Raw genomic sequence first — 23842 nt, forward strand, 5'->3', positions numbered from 1 at the left:
GAAGCGGAGCGTGGTGGTGGCGTAACCACACGTTACCGTTTTTTCATCACCAGAGAAAAGTAATTGTTCTGGTGCTACTGCGGAACGCGGTGGTGATTGGAACCACGTGTTGCCGTGTTTTCTTTGTTGGTACATTCTTTGATTCACATACTGGCTCCAAGAGCGGAATGTGGTGGTAGACAACCACGCATTACCGTTTCTAAGGATAGTTCTTTTCTGTTTCACCTTTGGAGTATGATTTAGAACTCTGGGAAGCAAGGGTCTCCAGACTGCTCAAGGTTGCTATCATTAGGCCATTCATGACATTTCACCTTTATTACTGCCTGAGTTCAGTTCCTGGAGAAGGTACAAGAGGGGTTAGTGAGAATATATGAGAGTAGCCTGTATTGAGCTCTGTTTATATCTGTTGTTGGTTGTCGTTTCAGGCTCCTTTCCCCGCTGTCCCTTCCCTTTCCTTTCCCTCACCTGATCCCTCGAACACCCTGTGTACTGTGTCAGGGTGTTGGTGATATCAGGAGGTGGACCCTCATATACTGCACCAGGATCCTGCGGAGCATATCTTGACATTAGGAGTCAGAGTATATTCACTGAGCCCTATTAACAGTGTCCCAGTGCACAGACTCAAAATACCAGAATGGCTTTTATGGGGGAATGTGGGGTTAGGTGAAGCAAGAAGTGGTGAATGTAAATGTAATGTTTTGGTATGCAGAGGTTTTCATACTTCAGTCATATTTACTTGCATTTTAGTGCTCTTGAATGTACCTTGCATTATTTGCATTCAGCTGACTTTGCTCTGTGTGTTCCACTTCATATATTCATTGTTCCTATTTTGCTGATAATTACCCTACACACCCTCCCTCTCCGCACTTGTTATTTTGTCTCATCAGTGTACACTAACCAGAGCAGTTGTTTTGGCAATGTAAACTCTGATAAACAGGTACATATAGGAAGACACCATCAATTTTCGGAGACAACATCCGTTCCCTGATGGATTGACAATGGGAACCTGGACGTTAACTAACTAGATAAAGAATGTGGAGACGTAGGAAATAAGGGGAACACACACTCACTAAAGTAGGGATCGGGTACCAAGCCAGATAATGTGGAATGCCTCCCACTATCCTACAAGAGCCCCAAGAGGTGAACCAATGGAGCAAGGGTTCCTAGTGAGAGATTCAATTGTAAGGGGCAAGTTTACAAACATGTCACACTACACAGCGCAACAATCACATTTTCTGTACTGCATTGTGTGAGAGGAAGAAAGCGGGACAGTGCCATATATGGTAAGATGTGGGATTGTTCGACTCTTTCCCTATCGCTGCCACAAGATCAGGTAGCCTGAATTATTTCCAACATAGCTTTTTCACTTAAAGGGTGCTCTTCCAGTTCAAAATAATATGCTTTTCCCATTTCAGATATATGCTCTAAATTGCAGCACACACGCCTAGTGGGGAAATTTAGGAGAAATAAAAACATTTCTCTTTTTTTAACACCAGCAGCAAATATGCTATAGTTAGTAGATAGAGTTTTGCATCAAACCCCGTGGGTGGTGGTATGGGAATACCCATGTACCACTCTTGGAATGCCCCCTAGAGGCAGAGTAAAATATGTGTATTTGTTCTGTCCCAGTCTTGTGGTGACTGGATCAGTGGAACATTTAGGGCAATGGCTTATAAGCCTGGTGATCAGTGAGGTCATCATCTGTAGTCTCCAGGTAGAGACACCAATATTTTTTGCAGCATAATCTATGGAACTTTGCAGGCACCATATTTCAAGTGTCATGCGAGTGTGAATGGAGATAACAACACATAACATAGAATATAACTTTGTATGTAACTTTATATTTTTTTTAAATGACAAAAATGTAATGCTTTGTTTCAGTTGTCTAAGTTGCATTGAAACAGCACAATAAACCATTCATATTTATATTTGGTTTAATGTGTATATTTCTTAACTATAAGTTAGGGAAGAGGTGTGGCACCTCGGCCAGGGCAACTGACGCTGGAATCTGGGGCTCACGGTTCGATCCCTGGCGGCAGGTCAGCCCAGCACCATGTGACTCTGGGCAATAGCTTGCTTAATCTTCCCGACATCCCCCAGTGCTGGGATGCCTTCGGGTAACTGTTTGCGCTTTACAAATACTGGATTTATTTATTTATATAAGTGAGTAACCAAACTATATGCAATGATTTATAAATCTTCCTATGACAGGTAGCTAGGGAGGCTCCCAGCCATCTAGTAAATGTGATGAAAATTGTTTTATGTTGATGTTGTATGTTGATTCATAGATGAAGATGAACCATAGGTAAGTTGATGAACAATAGCTATGTGGATTCACAGATGTGTTGTTTGGTAGGTATGTTTATCCATAAACAGGACACAGAGAAATACTTTGTGTTACCTATTAGCGAGGGGTCATTTGTGCAATAATTCTGTGGAATCTCACAGAAATTTGGGGTCATTCTGCATGTTTACGCTACGTGGCAGTATGCCAGTTTTACCCACCCCTATTTTTGAGTTGCACTTTAACTAGAAGTTTGAGTTGTTGTTACTGATGACTGATACTTAAGTGTGAATGGTGATATTGCATCCTCATTTCACTATTTTAATGTGAGTTTAGTTCTCTTGGAATTTGTTTAACATTCCGTCCCTGGTGCCTGAAAATAAACAAGCGCTCAATGAATTAACTGAATAATTATGTGGCTACAAATGTGCAAAAAGAAAACCTACCTACCAAAGAAATGGAATTGAAAACAATATTAAGTCACATGCAGGGAACTTTATTGTTTTACAGATTACAATAGTGAAAAACAAAAGCACATGCATGATTCAGGATCAAAAACAAAGACTTTGGTGTACATGTTTTGGCTAACTTCTAAACAACAATAACATTCTTGTGCATGGGAAGCATATGGGAAGTCTATGTCCTGTTTAGCTCGTACCCAAATTACAATGTTTAACTCCTACTTAACACATTAGATCTGCAAAGGGCTTGATCTGGAAACAATCTACTAAGTAGGGGCATGTTGTCAAGCAGGGGTGTCTTAAATTGTGAATTCTTGGTGAGAGCCAGGCATGGACTTCAGAGGAAATTTGAGTTAAAAAACCGGAATATCGGAGTCTCTGATGAGTCCAAGATAAATGGTAAGCGACACGCCTACAGGTTCAAGGACAGGTGGATCTTGTAGCAGTTTAATTCTACAGTAGAAGAATTCGGCACACCCTTGAGGTCAAGGGCAGAGATACTAAACAGTTCTTTGATTTCAAGGCAGAGGCATTTGACATGACCTTGAGTTCATGCACAAAGGTATCTGACATAGCAATGCACGTAAGTTAGCGATCATTTCTTGATATCTGACTGCAGTTCAATGTACTAAGAATGACACATGATGCAAAATTTAAAACCAATGGCCAACATGTCTCTAGAGCAAAACGCTTGATAAACAAATGTGAAATGCCTGCCACCCACACCCACTGGAATGGAAACACCTTCCACCCACTGACTCCAATACATCATTGACTAAGCAAAGCTCAAAGATGTAAGCATGATTTAAGGAGAATATGGTGGCTCTCTCAGGTAAAGATAGATAGGTCTAGTTCCATTTTACTTTAACCTTTTGTAGCATTTGCCCATGCATTTACATCCTCACTGATGTGCTTCTTTTCTTCTGCTGATAAGGGTGGGATGGCTTCTCCAAACTGGCATTTGATCACTTCAACTCTTGCCGCAATATTCCGGTCAAACTCTTGTTTATTCGAAATCACCAAGGCTTCAATTGACTTTTGAGACTCTGCAATACTACTTTGAAACTTTTCGCGCTCGATCTGGAACTCTGGGTTTGAACGACTCATGGTAAGCAGTCTTCCTGAAGTGCTCAGGCGGTCCATCAGGTGGCGTTGGGACACCTCGCAGTAGGTAGACGAGATCTTGTTTGCTAACTGGACAACAGTGCTTGATGCAAATAGTCTGGTGTACAACATGTCCTTCACAAAGGCTTCAGAAGAATAGTTGGGAATGCTTTTCTCTGTTTTGGTGGACTGTAGCAACTCATTGAAATTTTGTCTGATGCCAGACTTAATGATGCTGGATATCATCTGGAAGGAATAGGTCATTTTCTGCCACTGCTCCTTCACTTTCCCCAAAGATTCCAGGAGAGATTCCAGGGCTCTAATGAGCATCTTCTTGGCTGTGCCAATGTCAATCTCCTCCAGTTTATGGCTCCTCATTTCAGCCAGGATCGCTGCTAGATCCTCATTTTCTTTTTTGACCTTTTCAAAGTGTTCCTTGTACATGTCCTGACTTCTTTTTAATTGAATTGTGGCTTGTTCCATTCGTGCATATGCCATTTGTGGAGAAAGAGTGCCTATGTCGAGAGGGCCTTGAACGCTGGCTGCATTCGGTGGCTTTTGCTGCAAAGGCTGCAAATTAGTCACTGCTTTACAATATGAATCAACTTTTATTGAGTTACTAAATATTATGTTTACCCTTTCAGCAAGTGATTTCAGGTAACTCTCATCTGTATTCTCAGATAATGCAGCTCTTTCCAAATCTTCACACATAGCAACAGCAGATTGTAAAACAACATTCATTAGTGTTTTTGCTTTACACTCAGCTCTAGCCGCTACATCCTTTTTCAATGACAATGCCAGTCTTTTTACATAGTTTGTCGTCACAGTGTTAGCTCTCTCATTATAAACAAGGTTCATTTTAATAGTGTTCCCCTTACTGTCTAGGACTTTTCGAAGGCCTTCTGTGATAGCGGTCATCTGGTTAGACTTAGAGCAGATATTGTTAGTGGCCTGGATGGACTTCACGTCACCAGCAGTATCAATAGTAGCACTAGCGCCAACAATACCCTCAGCCCCATTGGCAGGAATATCTGTGCCAACCTCCTTGCTTATAAACCTGTTTGCAGTGAAAGACAGTGCGTCAAGAATGCCACCCATGATATTAGCAGCCATGGTTTCCCACACAGCGGGCACATTCTTCAGAGCTTCCTTGTAGGCATCTGCTGCATCATTTAGTTGTGTCTCAGTTATCTTCCTAAACTCCTCTGCCATTTGCACAAATTTGTTTGCAAAGGCTTCTCTTACGGCGATCCGCTCCAGGGTGATCTTCACATCGGCCATCTGCTTCTCGTTGCCCCTCTTGGAGTTCACACAAGCTTCAAGCACCTCCTGGATTAAGTGAATGGTGTTGGTAAAGCTTGCCTCCACCGACTGAGCCAGGGGTGTACATTCATTGGACGTACTGAGAATTGAGTTTAGTTGCTCTGGGAGCAGGGCATTAACAGTGGCAGTGGGCTGGAGCAGAATCGTGTCCGCATCTTTAATGGCAGTTGACAAGGAACCTGTGAGGAGCCTGATCTTATCCATGTTTTTATCTGCTGTGTTGAAGGAAGCCCAGGCTGTACTGCGGACCTGCATTAGGGAGGAAGAAAAGGACTCTGGGGATTTCATGTACTTGAATCCACCTGCTGGTGGATTCCGGTTGATAGAGAACTCCCCTGCGGCTGTTGAAAAGGCTGCCAGCTCTCCTAGGATAGCGGTGGAGATGGAGGCTGGCGTCACCAAATCTTCCCAGTTAGCGTAGGGTCTCATCATCAGCTCGGCTTCCGCCCTCACGTCCTGGGCTAAGGTGACACTCTTCGCTGCTTCCTTGAGAGTAGCAGCTGTTGACTTACAGTCAGCTTCCCTCTTACGCCCTAGAGAAAACAGATTCAGAATAAAATGATATGAATCAAGGTACGAGAATAAGAGAATACAAGGGCTAACAACAAAACTCAGGAGGAATATATGCCCAATTGGAGGAGTTAACACATTCATTCTGACATGCAACCCCAACATATGTAATCTTTAGCTCCTGCTGCTGAGCTAATCTCTTTCACAAATCCTGATTTCGCATTAGGGCAGCAAGCACAAGGTCCAGTGTTTCATTTCAAACGATCCTCATTTTTTTTACTCCTCAAACCTTTCCCTAAATTATGTAGTAGCAAGAAACCATGAGCGATTGGGCGATGTACATCTGTCTTTAATATAAAATAACCATCAAGTGAAACCCATTGATCTTACATGTAAAATGGAGATGACAGAGTGTGTAGTCTCTTTCCGGAGATACAAGGCATATCCGGTTTAATAATGTCCACATATATCTAAGATTGTGGCCGAAGCCAGCTCTCCTCGAACTCTTTTCCATCCAGACATTGATTGGAGATTTTCTCTTTTAAGAGGCGAAAATAAATTCCTTTCCAATATAAGAAGGCTATAGAGACACCCCAACACTTTGTGAGGTGTCAGGTAAGTGATTCCCCAAGGGGGGAAAGTATAAAGAAAACTATGCAATTGCATAAAGGAGTTTACTTTTCCTAAACTAAATGTCCACTGTTTACAAATACCCCATTGGAAATGACAACGCACAGGAACAAATAGGAATGCGTTAATGTTTTCCCTAGTCCTGTCTGGAAAACTGCAAAGGGGCCCAGGTCATCTAGTTCAAAGTTTTGTGAACTTAAGAAAGTAGAAATTCTGTCCCTGTGCAAAGGTATTATTCTCCAAGTGTAGATTTACAAGTCTTTTCATGAAGCAAATCAACTATATATTCTGATCATACCAAAATATATGTTAACACTGCACCAAGGGACATCAGACATGGACATAGTACATATGTAACTAGTGATACCAGAAATGGAAATGCTACACATGTACCTGGTGATACCAAAAATGGATATACTACACATGTACCTGGTGATACCAGTCATGGACATTCTACACATGTACCTGATGATACCAGACATGGACATTCTAATCCTGTACCTAGTGGTATCAGACATGGAAATACTACATACTTACCTAGTGATACCAATCATGGACATACTACATATGTACCTGGTGAATATCAGAAATGGACATACTACACGTGCACCTGGTGAGACCAGACATTGACATACTACATATGTACCTAGTGATACAAGACGTGGATATTCTACATATGTACCTAGCGATACAAGACGTGGATATACTACATATGTACCTGGTGACACCAGTCATGGACATACTACATATGTACCTGATGATACCAGACATGGACATTCTACACATGTACCTGGTGGTATCAGACATGGAAACACTACATACTTACCTAGTGATACCAGCCATAGACATAATACACATGTACCTGGTGAATATCAGAAATGGACATACTACACATGCACGTGGTGAGACCAGTCATGGACATACTACATATGTACCTAGTGATACAAGACGTGGATATACTACATATGTACCTAGTGATACCAGACATGGACATGCTATGAATGTACCTGGTGATAATAGACATGGTCATATTACATATGTACCTAGTGATCCCAGACATGGACATACTACACATGTACCTGGAGATAGCAGACATGGACATACTACACATGTACCTGGTGATACAAGACATGGATATACTACACATGTACCTAGTGATCCCAGACATGGACATACTACACATGTACCTGGAGATAGCAGACATGGATATACTACACATATACCTAGTGATACCAAACATGGACAAGATAGAGTTAGTGCAGGACACTCCTCATACAATAAATCCCAGCACATCGAAGATTAATATGGCATCTGAGACACAGTAAAAAGGATTGCCTGAAAGATATCAGGTTCAGCAGCACCGCAAATGTAGGGATTGAAACTTAGGGGCTTATTTATGAGAGGCTTGTGCTCTCGAAGCGTCACTTTCTGTGAGGCTCCGGCAGGACAAACCTCTCAACCATATCTATGCAGCCGCGCAAAGCCACTCTGCATGGCTTTCAATGGTGTGGAAATATGGATTTTTATGATCAGTTATGTCCCCTATCTTGAACCCCAACGGTTTCATGTATAAATCACAAGTACATGTATGTTTCCTCCAGTTCCAGTTATGAAGACGCAAACACATGTGCGTCCACCGTCAACATGTCCTCTTTCAGATCCGCCATGAATGGGCCGGATATTCTATTCCTAAGTATGAAAGGCCACCGGCTTTATATGGTTCATTTATCCCATTTTACAGTCCAGGCGAGTAGGCCCTGATTCTGCCATTAAGCCTTTTCCTGCCTTCTGCCTCTGAAAGCTCCAGTCTGAGCTCGCATCTGTATCCATGAACTTTGTCCTACTCCCTGCGCGGCTAATGGTGCCTGACTCAACCTGTCTGCTTGCCAAAAACTGTATTTCACCTTCGAGATTATCTGCTCCGCTCCCCATCCAATGCATTCCTGTCTAGTAGTTTAAGTAAACATTCTTCCAGCTACCGAGCAAAAGGCCCGGCTTCTCTGTCTTTATGCAAGTAATTCATAGCCCTGTTACTATGGAAGATTTCTGCCCTCGCATCTAGTGTAGACACTTAGACGCTTGTACACGCACTAACAGTCAGTATAGTCAGTATAGAATGAGATTCTATTCTAAAGAGACCTCTCTTTTTGGATAACATAGTTCTTTAAACATAGGATGTTAGATATGATTTGGGATTAGGTTGACATAACCCCAGACTTCTGTCTCCACATATAGAGCTAAATGTCAAGTCCCCTTCACCCCCTAGTTGCACGTCAATCACACGTCATGCTGCTGCGCGCGCATCTCTGCCAAGTATTTCTGCTGACATTGCGAAATTCTTTCATGGTGCCACCTACTTGTGACATCATACTTAATGACGTTCTTTAGTTACGCCTAGTTACACCCACTTTAGTTACGCATGTATGTTTTATCTTTGTTATCAATTGTTACGCCTCCTGCATCTGTTTTCACTATAATGCCTCTGTATAAAAATGATTACTTGTCAATAAAGTGGGGTCCTTCACTTCCTGAACCTTCGTGGTGAGGGAATATGGAGTCCATCAATTCGAATTGATTTTGGAATAAAGCCCGTTCCGAACCTCTAATACCACGGATTCTGCCTCTTATTTTACTGAGCTATTATTATAGATTTTTCCGCATCAAATTAAGTTCCGGTAATTAAATTATTTACCACAATGGCCCCACAGACATGGAGTAAGGCAGAGCAGCACAAGTCGCGGCATTACTTTTCTCTGCCCCATGGAGGCGTTCCATCAGCATTGCAGTGGGTTTTCCCAATGAACACCATAGGTTTTGATGCTGCCCCAGATTTCATACTCACGTAAAACTGGGGAGGTGCCACAACCTTACGCCTCCTGCGGTACAGTGCAATGAAGAGAAATATTTGCATTTCTCCATGTTTTTTCCTCTTTCATGTGTGCTGCATTCTGCAGCACATGTAGAGAGATTAAAGCATCTCTTGGGATTCTTTTTGTGGAGGAAGGTGCCCCATCCTACACAAAAACAATCCTGCATGTAGCGCAGGCACTATTTCACCTTGGTGCAAGGGTGCCTGCGTTGGCGCTAGACTGCCAAAACAGCACCAGCACAAGGGGAAAGGACAGGAATGCACCGTATTGCATAAATACAATGCATTCTTGCCCCTTCACTTTGGCATAGGGCAGCGCAGCAAGATGACTTTCAGCGCTGCCCTACGCTAAAACCCTGTAAATAAGGGCCTTAATGTGCAATCACATATAATCTTTTGTACACTCTCATAGCAATAAGCCCAGAAAATGGTCTGGTAATTCCCCACACCCAGAGTTACTGATAAAAGGGTAACCGCAACGTGATAAAAAAGAAGTCAATATTAGTTGGAATCTTAAGGTTCATTAGGAAATGAGGAATTACACTGATCGTCAGTAATTCCGGGTTGGATTTCACTGGTAATTCCTCATTAAACCCCAGACCTTCACAGGGAGGTTTTCAGCAGCCGAGATGCCCTTATGAAAGTGTTGAGGTCCGCGGTACTCCAGTGGATCACGTAACTCCATTGGTATCTGTTTCAGCACAATTAAGAGGAATCTTGTACCTCAAAAGCCATCCATGAAAAAGGAGGAAACATTTACTATTGTAAAAAGAATATTAGACTTGGGAGGACTTTTTCTTCCCAAAATGGAAGACTTCAACAATATTAAATGAAGTTGGGTATGTGGGCGCTTCTTTGTATATTGCAGTCACTAGGAATCTTTGAGACGGTTCACTAACAAAATATCACCATACCAAAATATCCATGTAAAAAATATCCTATACTTATAATCCTTAAGTGTGAAATAATGGGGGGGAAAATAGTCTTCATCAATATCATTGTATGAATTATCGTTTTTTAAATATAAATCATTTTAATTAATTAATAAAAATACCATAGATTAAATATATATTTGAACAAATTTAACAAATAAAGTTGTTTTTAAAAGTTAAAGACACATATATATATATTGACATATATCTAGTTAAAAAACTAGGGGCCGGATTGGGACTTTGGTGCAGTTGAGTCGGCTCTCCCCCAACGAAGCTGCTCCAAAGCCACGCAAGGACTGTCCGCCTTATTGAGAGTTGAACTCGTGTAAGGCAGATGGTCCTTTGCCTTTCCTATGGTGGTACCTGGAAAACAGGCACAATGGGGATGGCCAACAAGTTCCAGCACGGCATGGATGTCGACACCTATGCTGTGCTGGAACAACTAACCCCCACACTCTTACAAGTGTTATCATTTATACTGTTTCAGGCCCCAACGATTTAAAAATGGCTTGGGAGGCAGGTATTAGTCACTGAAAATGTAAATTGAATTAATAAACAGCTGTTGTGGTGCTCATCCCAAATTAGGCAGACAGTGCCACCATGTGGAAGACTGTCATACGCACCAATGCTGGCAATGATGTGCCAGTGTCATTCACTAGAAACCATCGGCTCAAATTAAGCACTGCCTATGGGAGAGGTGGGCCTTGCAGTAGTAAAAAACTAATAAATGTAAGAGTTTTTTTCCAGGACACGTAAAACTAAAAGTACATTTTCTACTGTTTAAACACAATGGACCCAATCCTGTGGGCTATTTAGAGCTCACTTTAGGGGTGACTTATATGCATTACAAAATAATCTTTAAATGGAAAAACGTAGACATTAGTGGGTGACAAAATGAGTGCTGCAGGTTCGCTAGGAGAATTTAATGTGCAGGCCCTGGTCGCATGTAGTGCAACATACCAAGATACTTATAAGTAAACTAAATGTGCCAATCATCTGTGGACCTATTTTGCCATGGTTTAAGGAGAAAGCACAAGCACTTTAGCACTAGTTATCAGTGGCAAAGTGCACAGAGTCCTAATGCCAACAAAAACAACACTCAGAAAGCACGGGCGATGAAGGCAAAACACTTGGGGATAACCCTTCAGAGAGTGCCAAGTCCAACAGCTAGCATATTGTTATTATTATTATTAACATGCTAAGATCCTCTTTGAACTACTTAATCCCTCTCCAATAAACAACAGATACTGAATATTAGGATGATTGCAGAGCATATTCACGAATGTCTTAGCCATACAACCAGGTACATTTCCTTATGGTTAGATTTGATTTGAGTATTGTAGAGCGCGGCATAAACCCATGGGCTTCATGACACTGCCTCATGTATGAGGGAGGTAAACTGCCTGAAAAATATTCTAAAGGGTAAGAGTAAACAACCAGGTTTTGAGTAACTTTCTAAACGCAAGGAAGTTGGATTGATTCCTCAGATGCCATGGCGTTTGATTCCAGAGACAAGAGGTAGCATAAGAAAAACATCAGCCTTCCCAAGATGTTTTGTGGATAAAAGGGACAGACAGTTTCCTGGCTGTGACTGAAAGAAGCAATCAATTAGGGATGTACCAGGAAATTTTGTTTTTAAGGAAATCAGAACATGAGTAGTTAAGTGAATTGTGTGCTAAACTGAGTGCTTTTGAAGGCAACTCCCTTTAAATGGGTAGCCAATTAAGTTCTTTCATGGCTTTGGCGACTGGCACACATTTCTTATTGTTTTTAAGAACCCGGACTGCAGCATTTTGCAGTCTTTCATGCCTTCTCATGATGCCCTGGTGAGCTCCAACATAAAGGGCATTGCAATAATCCAACGTTGATAATGCAAGGGAGATATCCACTGTTTTCTGCAGGTCAAAAGGGAGAAAGGGAAGAATTTTCCTCAAAGTTTTTAAAATGAGGAAACACAAGGAAGTGAGTTGGCTAGTCCGATCTCTAAAAGAGAGATCGGAGTCAAAAATCATTCTAAAGGTCCTTGCTTTAGGTAATGGGATGGGAAGAGAGCCAAGAGATTGGGTCCAACAAGTGTTGTTCCAAAAGAGGTATCCTGTCCGGAGAGGTACACATCTGTCTGTCCATCGTTTAATTTCAGGCTGTGGGGACTCATCCAGTTGACTATTACGCATGTGCACTTGTTAAATCAAGAAGCCACTCCTTCAACATTTGGGTATCGTCAGCGTAGGAAACAATGGAGAAGCTGGACAATCTTATAAGTTCCAAAAGAGGAGCCACATATATATTAAATAATGTGGGACTTAGTGAAGACCCTTGCGGGACACCACAGGGTAGGATGAAACACTTGGGTGCAAAATCTGCCATGTTGACTGTTTGCTTCCTATCATCCAGAAAATCGTAGAGTAACTTAAAGGCAGAACTTTGAATACATATCTCTGTCAGCCAGTGTTTCAAGAATTTGTAACTCACCGAGTCGAAGGCTGTGGATAGGTCCAAAAGGACCACCTCAGCTTTCGCTCCCTTGTCCAAGATGTCCCTTATCTCCTCTGAAACTCTCAAATCTAAGCACTATACATGGAGTTTGAAGGAGTATCCTTATTCCAATCAATTTATAAAAGTTTAGCAAACGTAAATGTTTTGGTGATGTCAACGTGCCAGGATAGATGTAGCTGCAAAAGAGCTAGAAGAAAGGAGCCGGGTGCACCCCTTAGTCAAGAAATAAAGTTTTCCAAAGCCAAGGATGAAACTGTACAGACACTCTCTTTAATCTATTTCTACCTTGGGATATTTTGGAATGGATATATTCTCAATACACTGTTGTACAATATTGACCTGCAGTATGGCCTGAGGACAAGGGTTTTTAATGAACCTGTGTGTTGATCTATGTAATGTGACACAATGAGGCAGCCACCTTGGAATTCTATTTCTGTATTCAATTCTTAAGTCTTTATTCACATGCTGGAGGTATGCATAAAAGCAGATTAAACAAAAAAGTTATACAATGCAATAAACAATGATTCATTGATTAGAGAGTATATGAACCACCACAAGGTACTCAAGAACAATACTGAAAACATATAAAAAGGATTTCAATAAAGTATACTTTTCCTTAAATGAACAGCTGATTTTAGGAAAGCATCATCTCTAAAACAAACCTCCTCTCTACTTAACAGTTGCAGATAGCAGATGGCCGCCAAGCATTGAGCCAGGTGGCATTTCTTTAGTAGGGGTAACAGAAATTATTTAATTAAAATGTGCAGATGTTCGCCATGACACAAACTGTGATCTGGTTGGCATTAGTTCGAGCAGTTGCCTACACAGGTGGTTTTTCTTGACTTACAAGGCATGGCTACTTGAATAGACTCAAACTCCTGCACCATAGCTGGCTTTTGGAATGCACTGAGCCTTATTTATGGACAAGAGGGGTCAAGGCCTTATGACCACATGGCCACGGAAGGTTTGGGAATGCACCAATCACCCTCCATTGTTTTAAGGTACTTTTGGAGGTATGAGAACCCCATGTGTCTGAAGAATCAAACACAAATCCCAAATACAGGAAATTGTGCACACTGATTAAACGTTTGCCTCTGCATGCTAGAGAAGTATTCCTACACCTCTTTGGTCGCATGCCATAGTCTAGTATTTATTAATGTAGGTAGATAAATTGAGGTTGGACACAAAATTAACAAAGGAATCAACTAGGTTGCATGGAGTAATAGGCTTGTGAGCCATTGAAACAGCTGTGTCTCCAGGGGGCTCCTTCAGCACAGAACACTGGTTCTGGGACAAAAGTGGTGGGCCAGAGGGAGGGGCCTCCATGTACTTTGCAGGGAGACTCCGACAAGTTTTGTTACACCACTGACAGAAATTTTATTTGACAAATATATTGTGCATGGGAGAGCACATGGCCATACGCAACCTTAAAGTCAATGTGTAATAGGAGGGGAAGCTGCTGTGGACAGTTAATGCATTGTGATGCAGTGCACTATCTGGACAGCACCATCTCTGGACACAGTACTATCTCCTGTTAAATGGGAACAAAGGACCCAATTACGAGGACGGCGGGACCGCCACCGACAGCCCATCCGTGGTAGTCCCACCGCCATCATAATACTGATTACTGCCTGCCACATTAGGTTGGATGTTTGGCAGTCGGAGAGAACAACCAACACGGATTGAGCCCGTCAGTCCATCAGAGGGACTTGAATCCCTACATTAGTGGCGGTGCCGCTGGCTGTTTCATGGTGGTTTACCCACCATGAAATGGCAGACCACCATGAAACGGCAGACGGAAAGGGACTTTGGGGGCCCTAATGGGCCATCCTTCCTCCCTGGCCCTCCGACATGGCAACATATCCCTGCATCATGTGGCAGGCACCACATGGTGCCTGCCACACAGTGCAAGGGATATGCATGGGGTGCATATTTTGTACTGCAGAGTATGCTGCAGCTTGCAGCACCCGCCGCAATACTAAATATACACCAAGGCGGTCGCATCATGAGTCAGGGTGCGGAACTGCCAACAGCTCGTCAGGCAGTCCGATTACCACCAGGATGGCGGCTGGACATAAGTCCGACCTGCATTCTATTCAGGCCCAAAGTGCTGTGCCCAGGTCGAGCTTGTAGTTAAGGGTCTCAGTTCAGCTTCTCATTGTAGACAGAGCTGTATGTGACTTTTGTCCCTTTCTGTCAGCGGCCATGGAGAAGCTCTCCTCTGCACCCATGGAGAAACATATGACCTTAGTTCCTTTCTATTAACTCTCTAATCCATGGATGAGATGTCCTCTGTGCACCTGGGGCTCTCCTTAAACAGATGCTACCGGCACAACTTTCTGCTGCGTTTGTTATAACCTTGTATTAGGACAAATGTATCCCTCTTTCAAGAAGGTGAAATTTGAGTGTGAAAAAAACCTGCAGAAAAGCGGTAATCCGAAATTAGGTGCAAACTCTGAAGTAGCATTATATAACAATGGTTCGGTTGGGAAAAAAAAACATTAACTGTATACGTTCACTTTCATTAACACTGGAGAGAATACATCTCACTCCCAGTTTCATGCCCAGGTTCTGAGGGGCACAGGGTTGGCCACTGTTTATTAACCATCCATAGGTAAAGCAGCTCAGACAATAAAGTCTCCTCCGATCATCTCTTACTAAGGGCTAAGGACCATCTGAGAGCAGGTGTGGATCAAGACCCGCCCTACCCCAATGCCTGATGGTCTTGACTATGTGAGAGGGGTTTGGAGGGTGAATGAAAAAAAAGGTGAGTCAGGAAAGAAGGGGAAGTGGAGGGGTGGAATCAGGACGAAGCTAATCTAGTTTGTTGGCAGCAAAACTTTAAACATTTTGTGATAGCTCAGGGAATATTTTGCAGTTTTGTACAGCGGAAGCTCGACCCAAAGGTGCTGAAGCATTGATAACTGATAATAGATAATTGAGACATCGGGCTTGAGGTACCATCAATCCAGGGCTCCCGATGAATACTTCTATACAACAAGCATTTGCAAAGCAATAGGTCTCGCATTGATCTAAATGGGAGCTATGTGTGTTGCAGATGCTAATAGTTTTTTTTCCTTTTTAAATTATGCCAGCAGTAGCATAATAAAGAAAAAGAAATTTCTTTCACGAAGGAAAGGGTGCAGTACCTCAGGCTGTTACTAGGTGTCCCTGGGACCCCTAGAAAAGAAATTCTAGAGACACCTAGTAACAGCTTGTGGTACTGCACCTGAATCCATGTTTCTCATATCATGGGCTACAAGGCATCCTACGCATTCTCTTTATCTATTTCTCCTGCATCATTGAATGTCATATATTACATTATCTACTTCTTGACCATGCCTACCAGAACAGGACCCTGGACAAGAGAGTTGTTTGGCTGACAAGATACCCAACATCTCAAAAAATCTTTGGAAGGCCAGAATTTAGTTTCTACTACAGACCCGTGGTCTGAGAGAGTCAGAGGGGCCTGGCCTACCGACTCCAAACTACCTAGCACCTGTTTGTCAACGAGTAGGCAGTGTATCTGAGCATAGGTGTTATGGGCCACCAAAAACTGTAAATAGATACTTCCAAGAGGAGGGCAGTGACGCTAAGCACCAACCAGTCCCAGGTCTTCTAATGCTTGTCTCCCCACAACTGCTATTTCCGGTGGCTCTCCCTGTCTCCGCCGTGATCTGCTGTGGGGTACCTCCATCGCTATGCTCAGGTCTCCGCCTGTAACCAGAGGGCCTGTGGATAAATGCATAGAAGACTGGATGACTTGACTCGGGAAGTCTTCTTCTGCCACATACAATATTACAATATCACTTACACACTTTATTACAGCAACTTTAAACAAGCATTAAAAAGGCAATAGGTCTCGCATTTACAAGAGTTTGAGCTATTAAAATTGCAAATGGCAATGTCTTTTATTTTCGTTTTTAAAAGATAAATAAAAGGCATTGTCATTTACAATGCCAATAGTTTAAACTTGAGTAAATGCGAGGCCTATTGCATTGCAAATGCTTGTCTCATGCTGGAACCGTAATCCTGCCTTCCTGTCCCTGCCTAGAGGGCAGCTAAGGAATGAGCTTCCCGGAGATAAGACCTGATTTATTATGAGGTCTGTGAGCTCGATATGAAGGCCCCTTGATGTTTACAATCCCCGGGGGTGGGGGGGTTTATGGCCTTCACAGACGCCTGCCAGAAGCTTTTTAAATGTTAGCTGTATCTGTGTCAGTGTTGTAATTGTGTGTGCTGAGTGCAAAAAAAGGGTGGCAGCTAATAGCTGCAGCCATGCAAAGCGTGGCTGTAAACAAAAAGAAAATAAGCAAAAACAAGAGAGAGCGAAGGGGGTGGGGGAAGCAGTGCTTAGAGACACCAAGAATGCGGGGTGATGTTCCCTCCACTGCCTGAGACACCACCCAGGCCTGAGAATGATGGAGGTGATGGTGACCACAGGACGGTGCTGATGGGAGCGGTGTGACACCGTCCCTGTGACCGGCATCCGTGGTGCAGGAGGGTTTCCGCTGCACCAGTTACCCACCCGCAGGCAGGCTCTGGGGGTGTGAGGGTGGGTGCTGCTGGCGGCTTCTCTCGGAGGTGAGAAGTTAGCAGGCACGTTTCCTGTGAGACACACAACACGGTCTCTTCCTTTGCAGAGGTCCTAACATTAGTATGAATACTGAAGTGTCTAAACATGGATAGAGCTGTCCCTATGTACATACAAGAAGGCTAACAAATGTGTGATGACTCTTAAACATTAAGGTGCAAAACAGTACATGTGTAACTAAGGTGGAAAAGCTTACAGGAATATCTGCTAAAGTGCTTCATTCATGCTAAATGTTGCATGGACAAGCGTCATTTATTTAAAAAGAATTACGATTAGAGTCTGTAAAGAAAAGAAAAATAGTAACTAAATAAAGGTACTATGGTACCATGTAAAGTGATTGAACAGCGCTTTTTGCTTGCTTGCGTGAGAAAGAGAAGTAATAGGGGAACTTAGCATCTCACAAAACTCTTCCGTGCAGTAAGGGAGGGGAGGAGCGGGTGAGAGAGGGGGAGGAAAGCCGGCCATGCGAGGAAAGGAATGCTAGAAAACAGGATAGCAGCTGTGCGCGTGTACGACATCGCGAACGCAAGCTGGAGGCCGGAAAAAAACCACTACGTTAGCACTTGCAAAACCCGCTTACTAAAACTCTCGCCAGAGCAGCGCTATAAGCACTGGCTCAGGTGAGACCTAAAAATAGCTATAAATAGATAAATAAATATGTAAATACATAAATAACAGTTATTTAAAGATAAAAAAATAAATAAATAAAAAGTGCGTTTTGAACGAGCCTTGTCACTGAAAGTAACTGTTTGAGGTGGATGTGAACACTGTGATAGACTTTCTGCTGCCTCTGAAAGAGAAGGAATCCAACGGGTTGGTGGCCGGGGGGTTTCAGATATTCACCCCGCCCTGTACCTTCTGCAGGTCGGGCTATGCGGGGACTGCGTCAGAGGCACACCCCGGAACCTCACAGGTAATATGAGGCGTTTAGACGGGTGGCTTTGCCAGCCGCTGGCCGATGCAGAATCAACATCCTACAGGTGCCGCGGATTGACGTCATTTAACAGAAGCCCCCCCACCCCCGAGAATAGATGGCATGTCCCATACACCTGGAGGAAAGCATACTGCTGTTTGTTCACCGTACCTTCTGCGAACGAGTCCATCGCTCTCTTCGGAGTGGCAGCGAAGTGGCTGATGTATTCTACCTTACAGGTGTCCGGCGCAGCCCCTCTGTACCTCCTCGCGCTGCACCTGCTGCCCCTCTGTACCTCCTCGCGCTGCACCTGCAGCCCCTATGTACCTCCTCGCGCTGCACCTGCTGCCCCTCTGTACCTCCTCGCGCTGCACCTGCTGCCCCTCTGTACCTCCTCGCGCTGCACCTGCTGCCCCTCTGTACCTCCTCGCGCTGCACCTGCAGCCCCTCTGTACCTCCTCGCGCTGCACATGCTGCCCCTCTGTACCTCCTCGCGCTGCATCTGCTGCCCCTCTGTACCTCCTCGCGCTGCACCTGCAGCCCCTCTGTACCTCCTCGCGCTGCACCTGCAGCCGCGCGCGCACCAGCTCGGGGTCGGTAATGCTCTTGCGGCTGCCTGGCCGTGGTGCCGAGGGCGAGGCTGTTGTGTTGGGTTTGTTGGCCCTGGGTGCGGCCCAGTACACTGCTGCTGCTGCTCGTTTATTGGCGGACAGGTCAGTAATTAAATGTGAGCGCGTGGGTTCGCCACGTACACCTCCGCCGCTTTTTTCCCTTCCTTTTATTAATTACAAGTGTGCACCATCTTTGACTTGTCTCAGCGTGCACTGACACCTCTTGCAAGAAGCATGGCTGCTGTTACTGTGAGAGGCGACAGCCGTGACATATGCGCTCTGAGGCCGCAGCATTACTTGCACAGTGACATGAGCGACTCCCAGAACTGTAACAGACCTCTCTGGCGGTGAAGACTGACCCCCTTGAGGGGTGGGGGGGGGGCTTTCATGGGGCCCCAGTTCTCTCCTGCGCCTCTGTGAGGGGAGGGGGGCATCGACGGATGGGTTCCCCAGTTCTCTCCTGCTCCTCTGTGAGGGGGGGCGGATGGGTGCCCCAGTTCTCTCCTGCTCCTCTGTGAGGGGGGACGGGGGACGGATGGGAGCCCCAGTTCTCTCCTGCTCCTCTGTGAGGGGGGGGCGGATGGGAGCCCCAGTTCTCTCCTGCTCCTCTGTGAGGAGGGGGCGGATGGGAGCCCCAGTTCTCTCCCGCTCCTCTGTGAGGGGGGCGGATGGGAGCCCCAGTTCTCTCCTGCTCCTCTGTGGGGGGGGAGGGCAGATGGGAGCCCCAGTTCTCTCCTGCTCCTCAGTGAGGGGGGGCAGATGGGAGCCCCAGTTCTCTCCTGCTCCTCTGTGAGGGGGGCAGATGGGAGTCCCAGTTCTCTCCTGCTCCTCTGTGGGGGGGGGGCAGATGGGAGCCCCAGTTCTCTCCTGCTCCTCTGTGAGGGGGGGACGGATGGGAGCCCCAGTTCTCTCCTGCTCCTCTGTGAGGGGGGCGGATGGGAGCCCCAGTTCTCTCCTGCTCCTCTGTGAGGGGGGACATGGGACGGATGGGAGCCCCGGTTCTCTCCTGCTCCTCTGTGAGGGGGGGCAAATGGGTGCCCCAGTTCTCTCCTGCTCCTCTGTGAGGAGGGGGGGCGGATGGGTGCCCCAGTTCTTTCCTTCTCCTCTGTGAGGGGGGGCGGAGGATGGGAGTCCCAGTTCTCTCCTGCTCCTCTGTGAGGGGGGGCGGATGGGTGCCCCAGTTCTCTCCTGCTCCTCTGTGAGGGGGGACGGATGGGTGCCCCAGTTCTCTCCTGCTCCTCTGTGAGGGGGGACGGATGGGAGCCCCAATTCTCTCCTGTGCCTCTGTGAGGGGGGGCAGATGAGAGCCCCAGTTCTCTCCTGCTCCTCTGTTGGGGGGAGGCGGATGGGTGCCCCAGTTCTCTCCTGCTCCTCTGTGAGGGGGGACGGATGGGTGCCCCAGTTCTCTCCTGCTCCTCTGTGAGGGGGGGCAAATGGGTGCCCCAGTTCTCTCCTGCTCCTCTGTGAGGAGGGGGGGCGGATGGGTGCCCCAGTTCTTTCCTTCTCCTCTGTGAGGGGGGGCGGAGGATGGGAGTCCCAGTTCTCTCCTGCTCCTCTGTGAGGGGGGGCGGATGGGTGCCCCAGTTCTCTCCTGCTCCTCTGTGAGGGGGGACGGATGGGTGCCCCAGTTCTCTCCTGCTCCTCTGTGAGGGGGGACGGATGGGAGCCCCAATTCTCTCCTGTGCCTCTGTGAGGGGGGGCAGATGGGAGCCCCAGTTCTCTCCTGCTCCTCTGTTGAGGGGGGGCGGATGGGTGCCCCACTTCTCTCCTGCTCCTCTGTGAAAGGCGCACCACGCGCTCGCACTAGTCAGGCCCGGCTCCAGGATGTCTTCTCTGGGGGGGGGGGGCATATAGAAGCAGGGTGGGCCATTTTCGGTAACTATTTCAGAGATTTGATATTTTAGGTCTTAGCATCTTTTGACATTTTGAAGGCAATAGAACCGACCTCGCTTTCTCCGGTGCTTCTGGCTCTGGGAAGGGCTCAGCTTGTCTCAGCTTTGACCTGTCGATGCAGCGTGTTCAGATTGAAGCCCCTGGTCACGTGCAGCACAGAAACGCGTCTGCAGCACACAGGGCGGCTTTACGTGTCTTTAAAGCACTTTGGTCGTTGTTGACGATGAACAGGATTGAAGTTTAAAATGCGATACAATGAGCCCAGAATTATAACGCCGTTTTATATCAATATATTATGTTTTGGTGCTTTCATTGCACAAGATGCAATAGTATAAAAAGCCATAATTCACAAGGAACTGGGAAATATGGAAAAGATTTCATGGTGACCTCTACAATATAGATTTTATCAACATCATTGCATTCCCCAAACTAGTTTTGTGGTGAGTGGTTTAGTATTATTTGCATCCATCTGAGAAACAGTTTTTTGGTGAACTCTGCAAATTGTGGCAAAAGCAATAAAGCCATAAATATGTGTTAAAAGCTGCAGCCAAAGGATCGCCTAAATCCACTGCTCGTTAGCAGTGATGATGTTGGCTTTTATTAATGTCAATGTCAATGTCAAAGATTTTTATAAAGCGCACAAATCACCAAAGGTCTCATCAAGGCGCTAGAAATGTAAACAAGACCTGAACGTTCTAATTGCCCTTAGTGCCATTGTTAGCTGCACTTGGAAATAAACAGCCTTTTCAATCTAACTACGCAAATATAAACGTGATATAAACAATAAATAACCGTACCCGGTGTAATATGGCCCTGTATTGCCATCCAGTGGTTCTAATGTCATTTACAAACCACTTGGCCTCTGACCTTATGGTTTATGATGTCACCACAACAGCTCAATGGAAATATTGTACCATATTACACAGCTACCTGATATGTATCCTTATAGATATTATATGTTATCTATTTTGAGCTATTTTAAAAAAATTAAGTTTACCACATTTTGGATACCATCAAGGGATGTACATTTTGTTACATAATATTCACAAAAAATGCTCTAATAGACCACTGTTGGTCGGCGGTGCTAGTAAACTAGCTCACCCTTGAAAAGTAAATGAGGGGAAAAGAAAAGGATGGGGACTCTCTAGTGAAAGGTTGTACCTAACCCAACCATGAATGTGGGGAAAAAAACTATTTTTCTTTTAATTACCCTCACACACCCTAGTGGCATCATGCTTCATTATCGGGTCACCCCGACCCCTAAAAGTCAGGGTGGGCTCAACCACAGTGTTGGGAGCTCTTTCGATATGCAGGAGAGAAGGGGGTTTTAAATAAAATACCTCAGGCAGATCCCCAGTTTCCCTTTATTCTTGGGTCTGTCTGGGTAAATAAAAATTATTTAAAAAAGGGTCTTTGTTGGAGTATTATGGTCCTAAGACCCTAGTGCCGACATGTTTCAGTCCGTGGTGGCCGTGAAGGTCCTGGACTTTCTTCAGGGCAAGAAAGACCCCCCTATGTGAGTCAGTAAAGTGGGGGCAGAGTAGCTGCTCCTCGTGGAATGTTTAAAAGAGAGTGTGTGCCAACTGCCAGGCTCCATCTAATTCGGGGAGGTTGACCGTTTCACACAGGACCAGAATGGCAATGGGGGTGGTCTTTAATAAGAGCAGTCACCCAGCATGCAACCTGTTCCGGTCCTCGGCTTGAGCTATTAGAGTATTGTTTGTGAATATTATACTTTGTAGGGGGGATATACTCTGGATATTGTTACCTCTCATACCCTCTAGTTGTCTGGATCAATCCCAGCACCTTTTGTGTTGATATACATTTTGTTACATAAACAAAGGTAGGTGAACCCTAATCAAGAATGTCATAGTTTATGGGATTAAATCAATTAAAAAATATATATACATTTGTATTGATTTTTTCATTTTAATGTGCATTCAAACAATTGGTGAACTTTGCGTGACCTTACAAAAGCTAAATGTGGAGTCTGCAAAATGTAGGCATTGCAGTAATGAGCAAATACGGAAACAACAGGCAAAATGGCACAATAATCCACGTGCATAGTTGTAAGAAGTTTCATCTACGAAATATTCATCACAGGATACATTTTTGAGTTCTTGCAATGACTGCGCATTTAGCTAACATCGCCATGCTGCATAACTTCCCACCTCACCTGACTTGCTCTTCTCACTTAGTCAAGTTCTCTATGCTCTTTTCATCTCTCCCAAGCGTTCTTGGGACACCCTCTTCCTTTATATCGCACTCTGTCCACTGCCATACACCATTCCATATTGTGGGGTCCATCCCTCAATGTCTGGTTGCGATGCGCTGCTCCATCATTGAGTTGTGTCTTTAATTCCTAGTGGAACCCGATCTTCTCATCAACCTTCTTCCGGTGCTTCCCTATAATCGAGCAGCTCTTCAGTGTATGGATAAAACAACCCTCTCAGACATAGCTTCATGGACACATTTCAGTATTAGTGCACCCACATTTGCACAGCTGAACCCTTTTGTAGTGCACTCTGTGAAATGTTCATTTGGAGCTGGGGAAGCCAGATCTTGCTGATAACTCTCTGGGGTGTAGGACATTGCCTTCTCCCCCAACACCTTTTCAATTGAGAATAACTTTCTCCCATCTGGCTTTGAGGCTCCCCAAGTCTTCTTGTCTGAGATGTTGCTGTTCTGGCCATTCCAGCCTTTGGGAGCCTTATCTCCAGTTGTGACACTTCTAGCAACCCTAGCATCCCCTTAATATTTTGTTGTTTGGGTGTTTGGTAAATTGTATGTGGCATGCAATTGTGTAAATGGTGCGTAGTGTGAATTGAGGGAACCGACCACAAAAGAAGCTTTATTAAGTCAGGAAAACAATATTGCTTTGCCCTATACTAAACACACATAGAAAGCAGAGATGCTCAGACCAGACAGCACCATACTGTGTGCTACGAGCTCTGTTTAGCCGCTCATTTAAAGGCAAATATTTCAACATGAGTTAAGGGTACAGTGGGTGCATACTGTGAACCATAAAACTCATATTTCAAATGCACGGAGATACCTCAGACAAGGTGTTTTAAATACATAACAGTTCTATAAAAATGCTTAATTAATTATAGATGTTCATTAATATCACACAATACAAGTTGCTATATTTTTTAGGAATAACTGATGTATTATTATAGGATTATAATGCTTTTTTCTTTTTAAAAAGCACCTCTGCTATGT

General features: G+C 44.7%; 1 protein-coding gene across 1 annotated transcript in view; it reads right to left on the reverse strand.

The window, feature by feature from the left end:
• Positions 1 to 2759: 2759 nt before the first annotated feature.
• LOC146863768 (uncharacterized) overlaps positions 2760 to 23842 on the reverse strand; it is a 35724-nt gene continuing 14641 nt past the window's right edge. The window contains exon 3 of the mRNA XM_085627944.1: positions 2760 to 5705. Coding sequence (XP_085484070.1) covers positions 3610 to 5705 — 2096 coding nt within the window. The 3' untranslated portion in view covers positions 2760 to 3609. The remainder of the gene's footprint in view (positions 5706 to 23842) is intronic.

This window comes from Triturus cristatus, chromosome 2_1 (genome assembly GCF_964204655.1).
Source record: "Triturus cristatus chromosome 2_1, aTriCri1.1, whole genome shotgun sequence".
Classification (NCBI taxonomy): domain Eukaryota; kingdom Metazoa; phylum Chordata; class Amphibia; order Caudata; family Salamandridae; genus Triturus; species Triturus cristatus.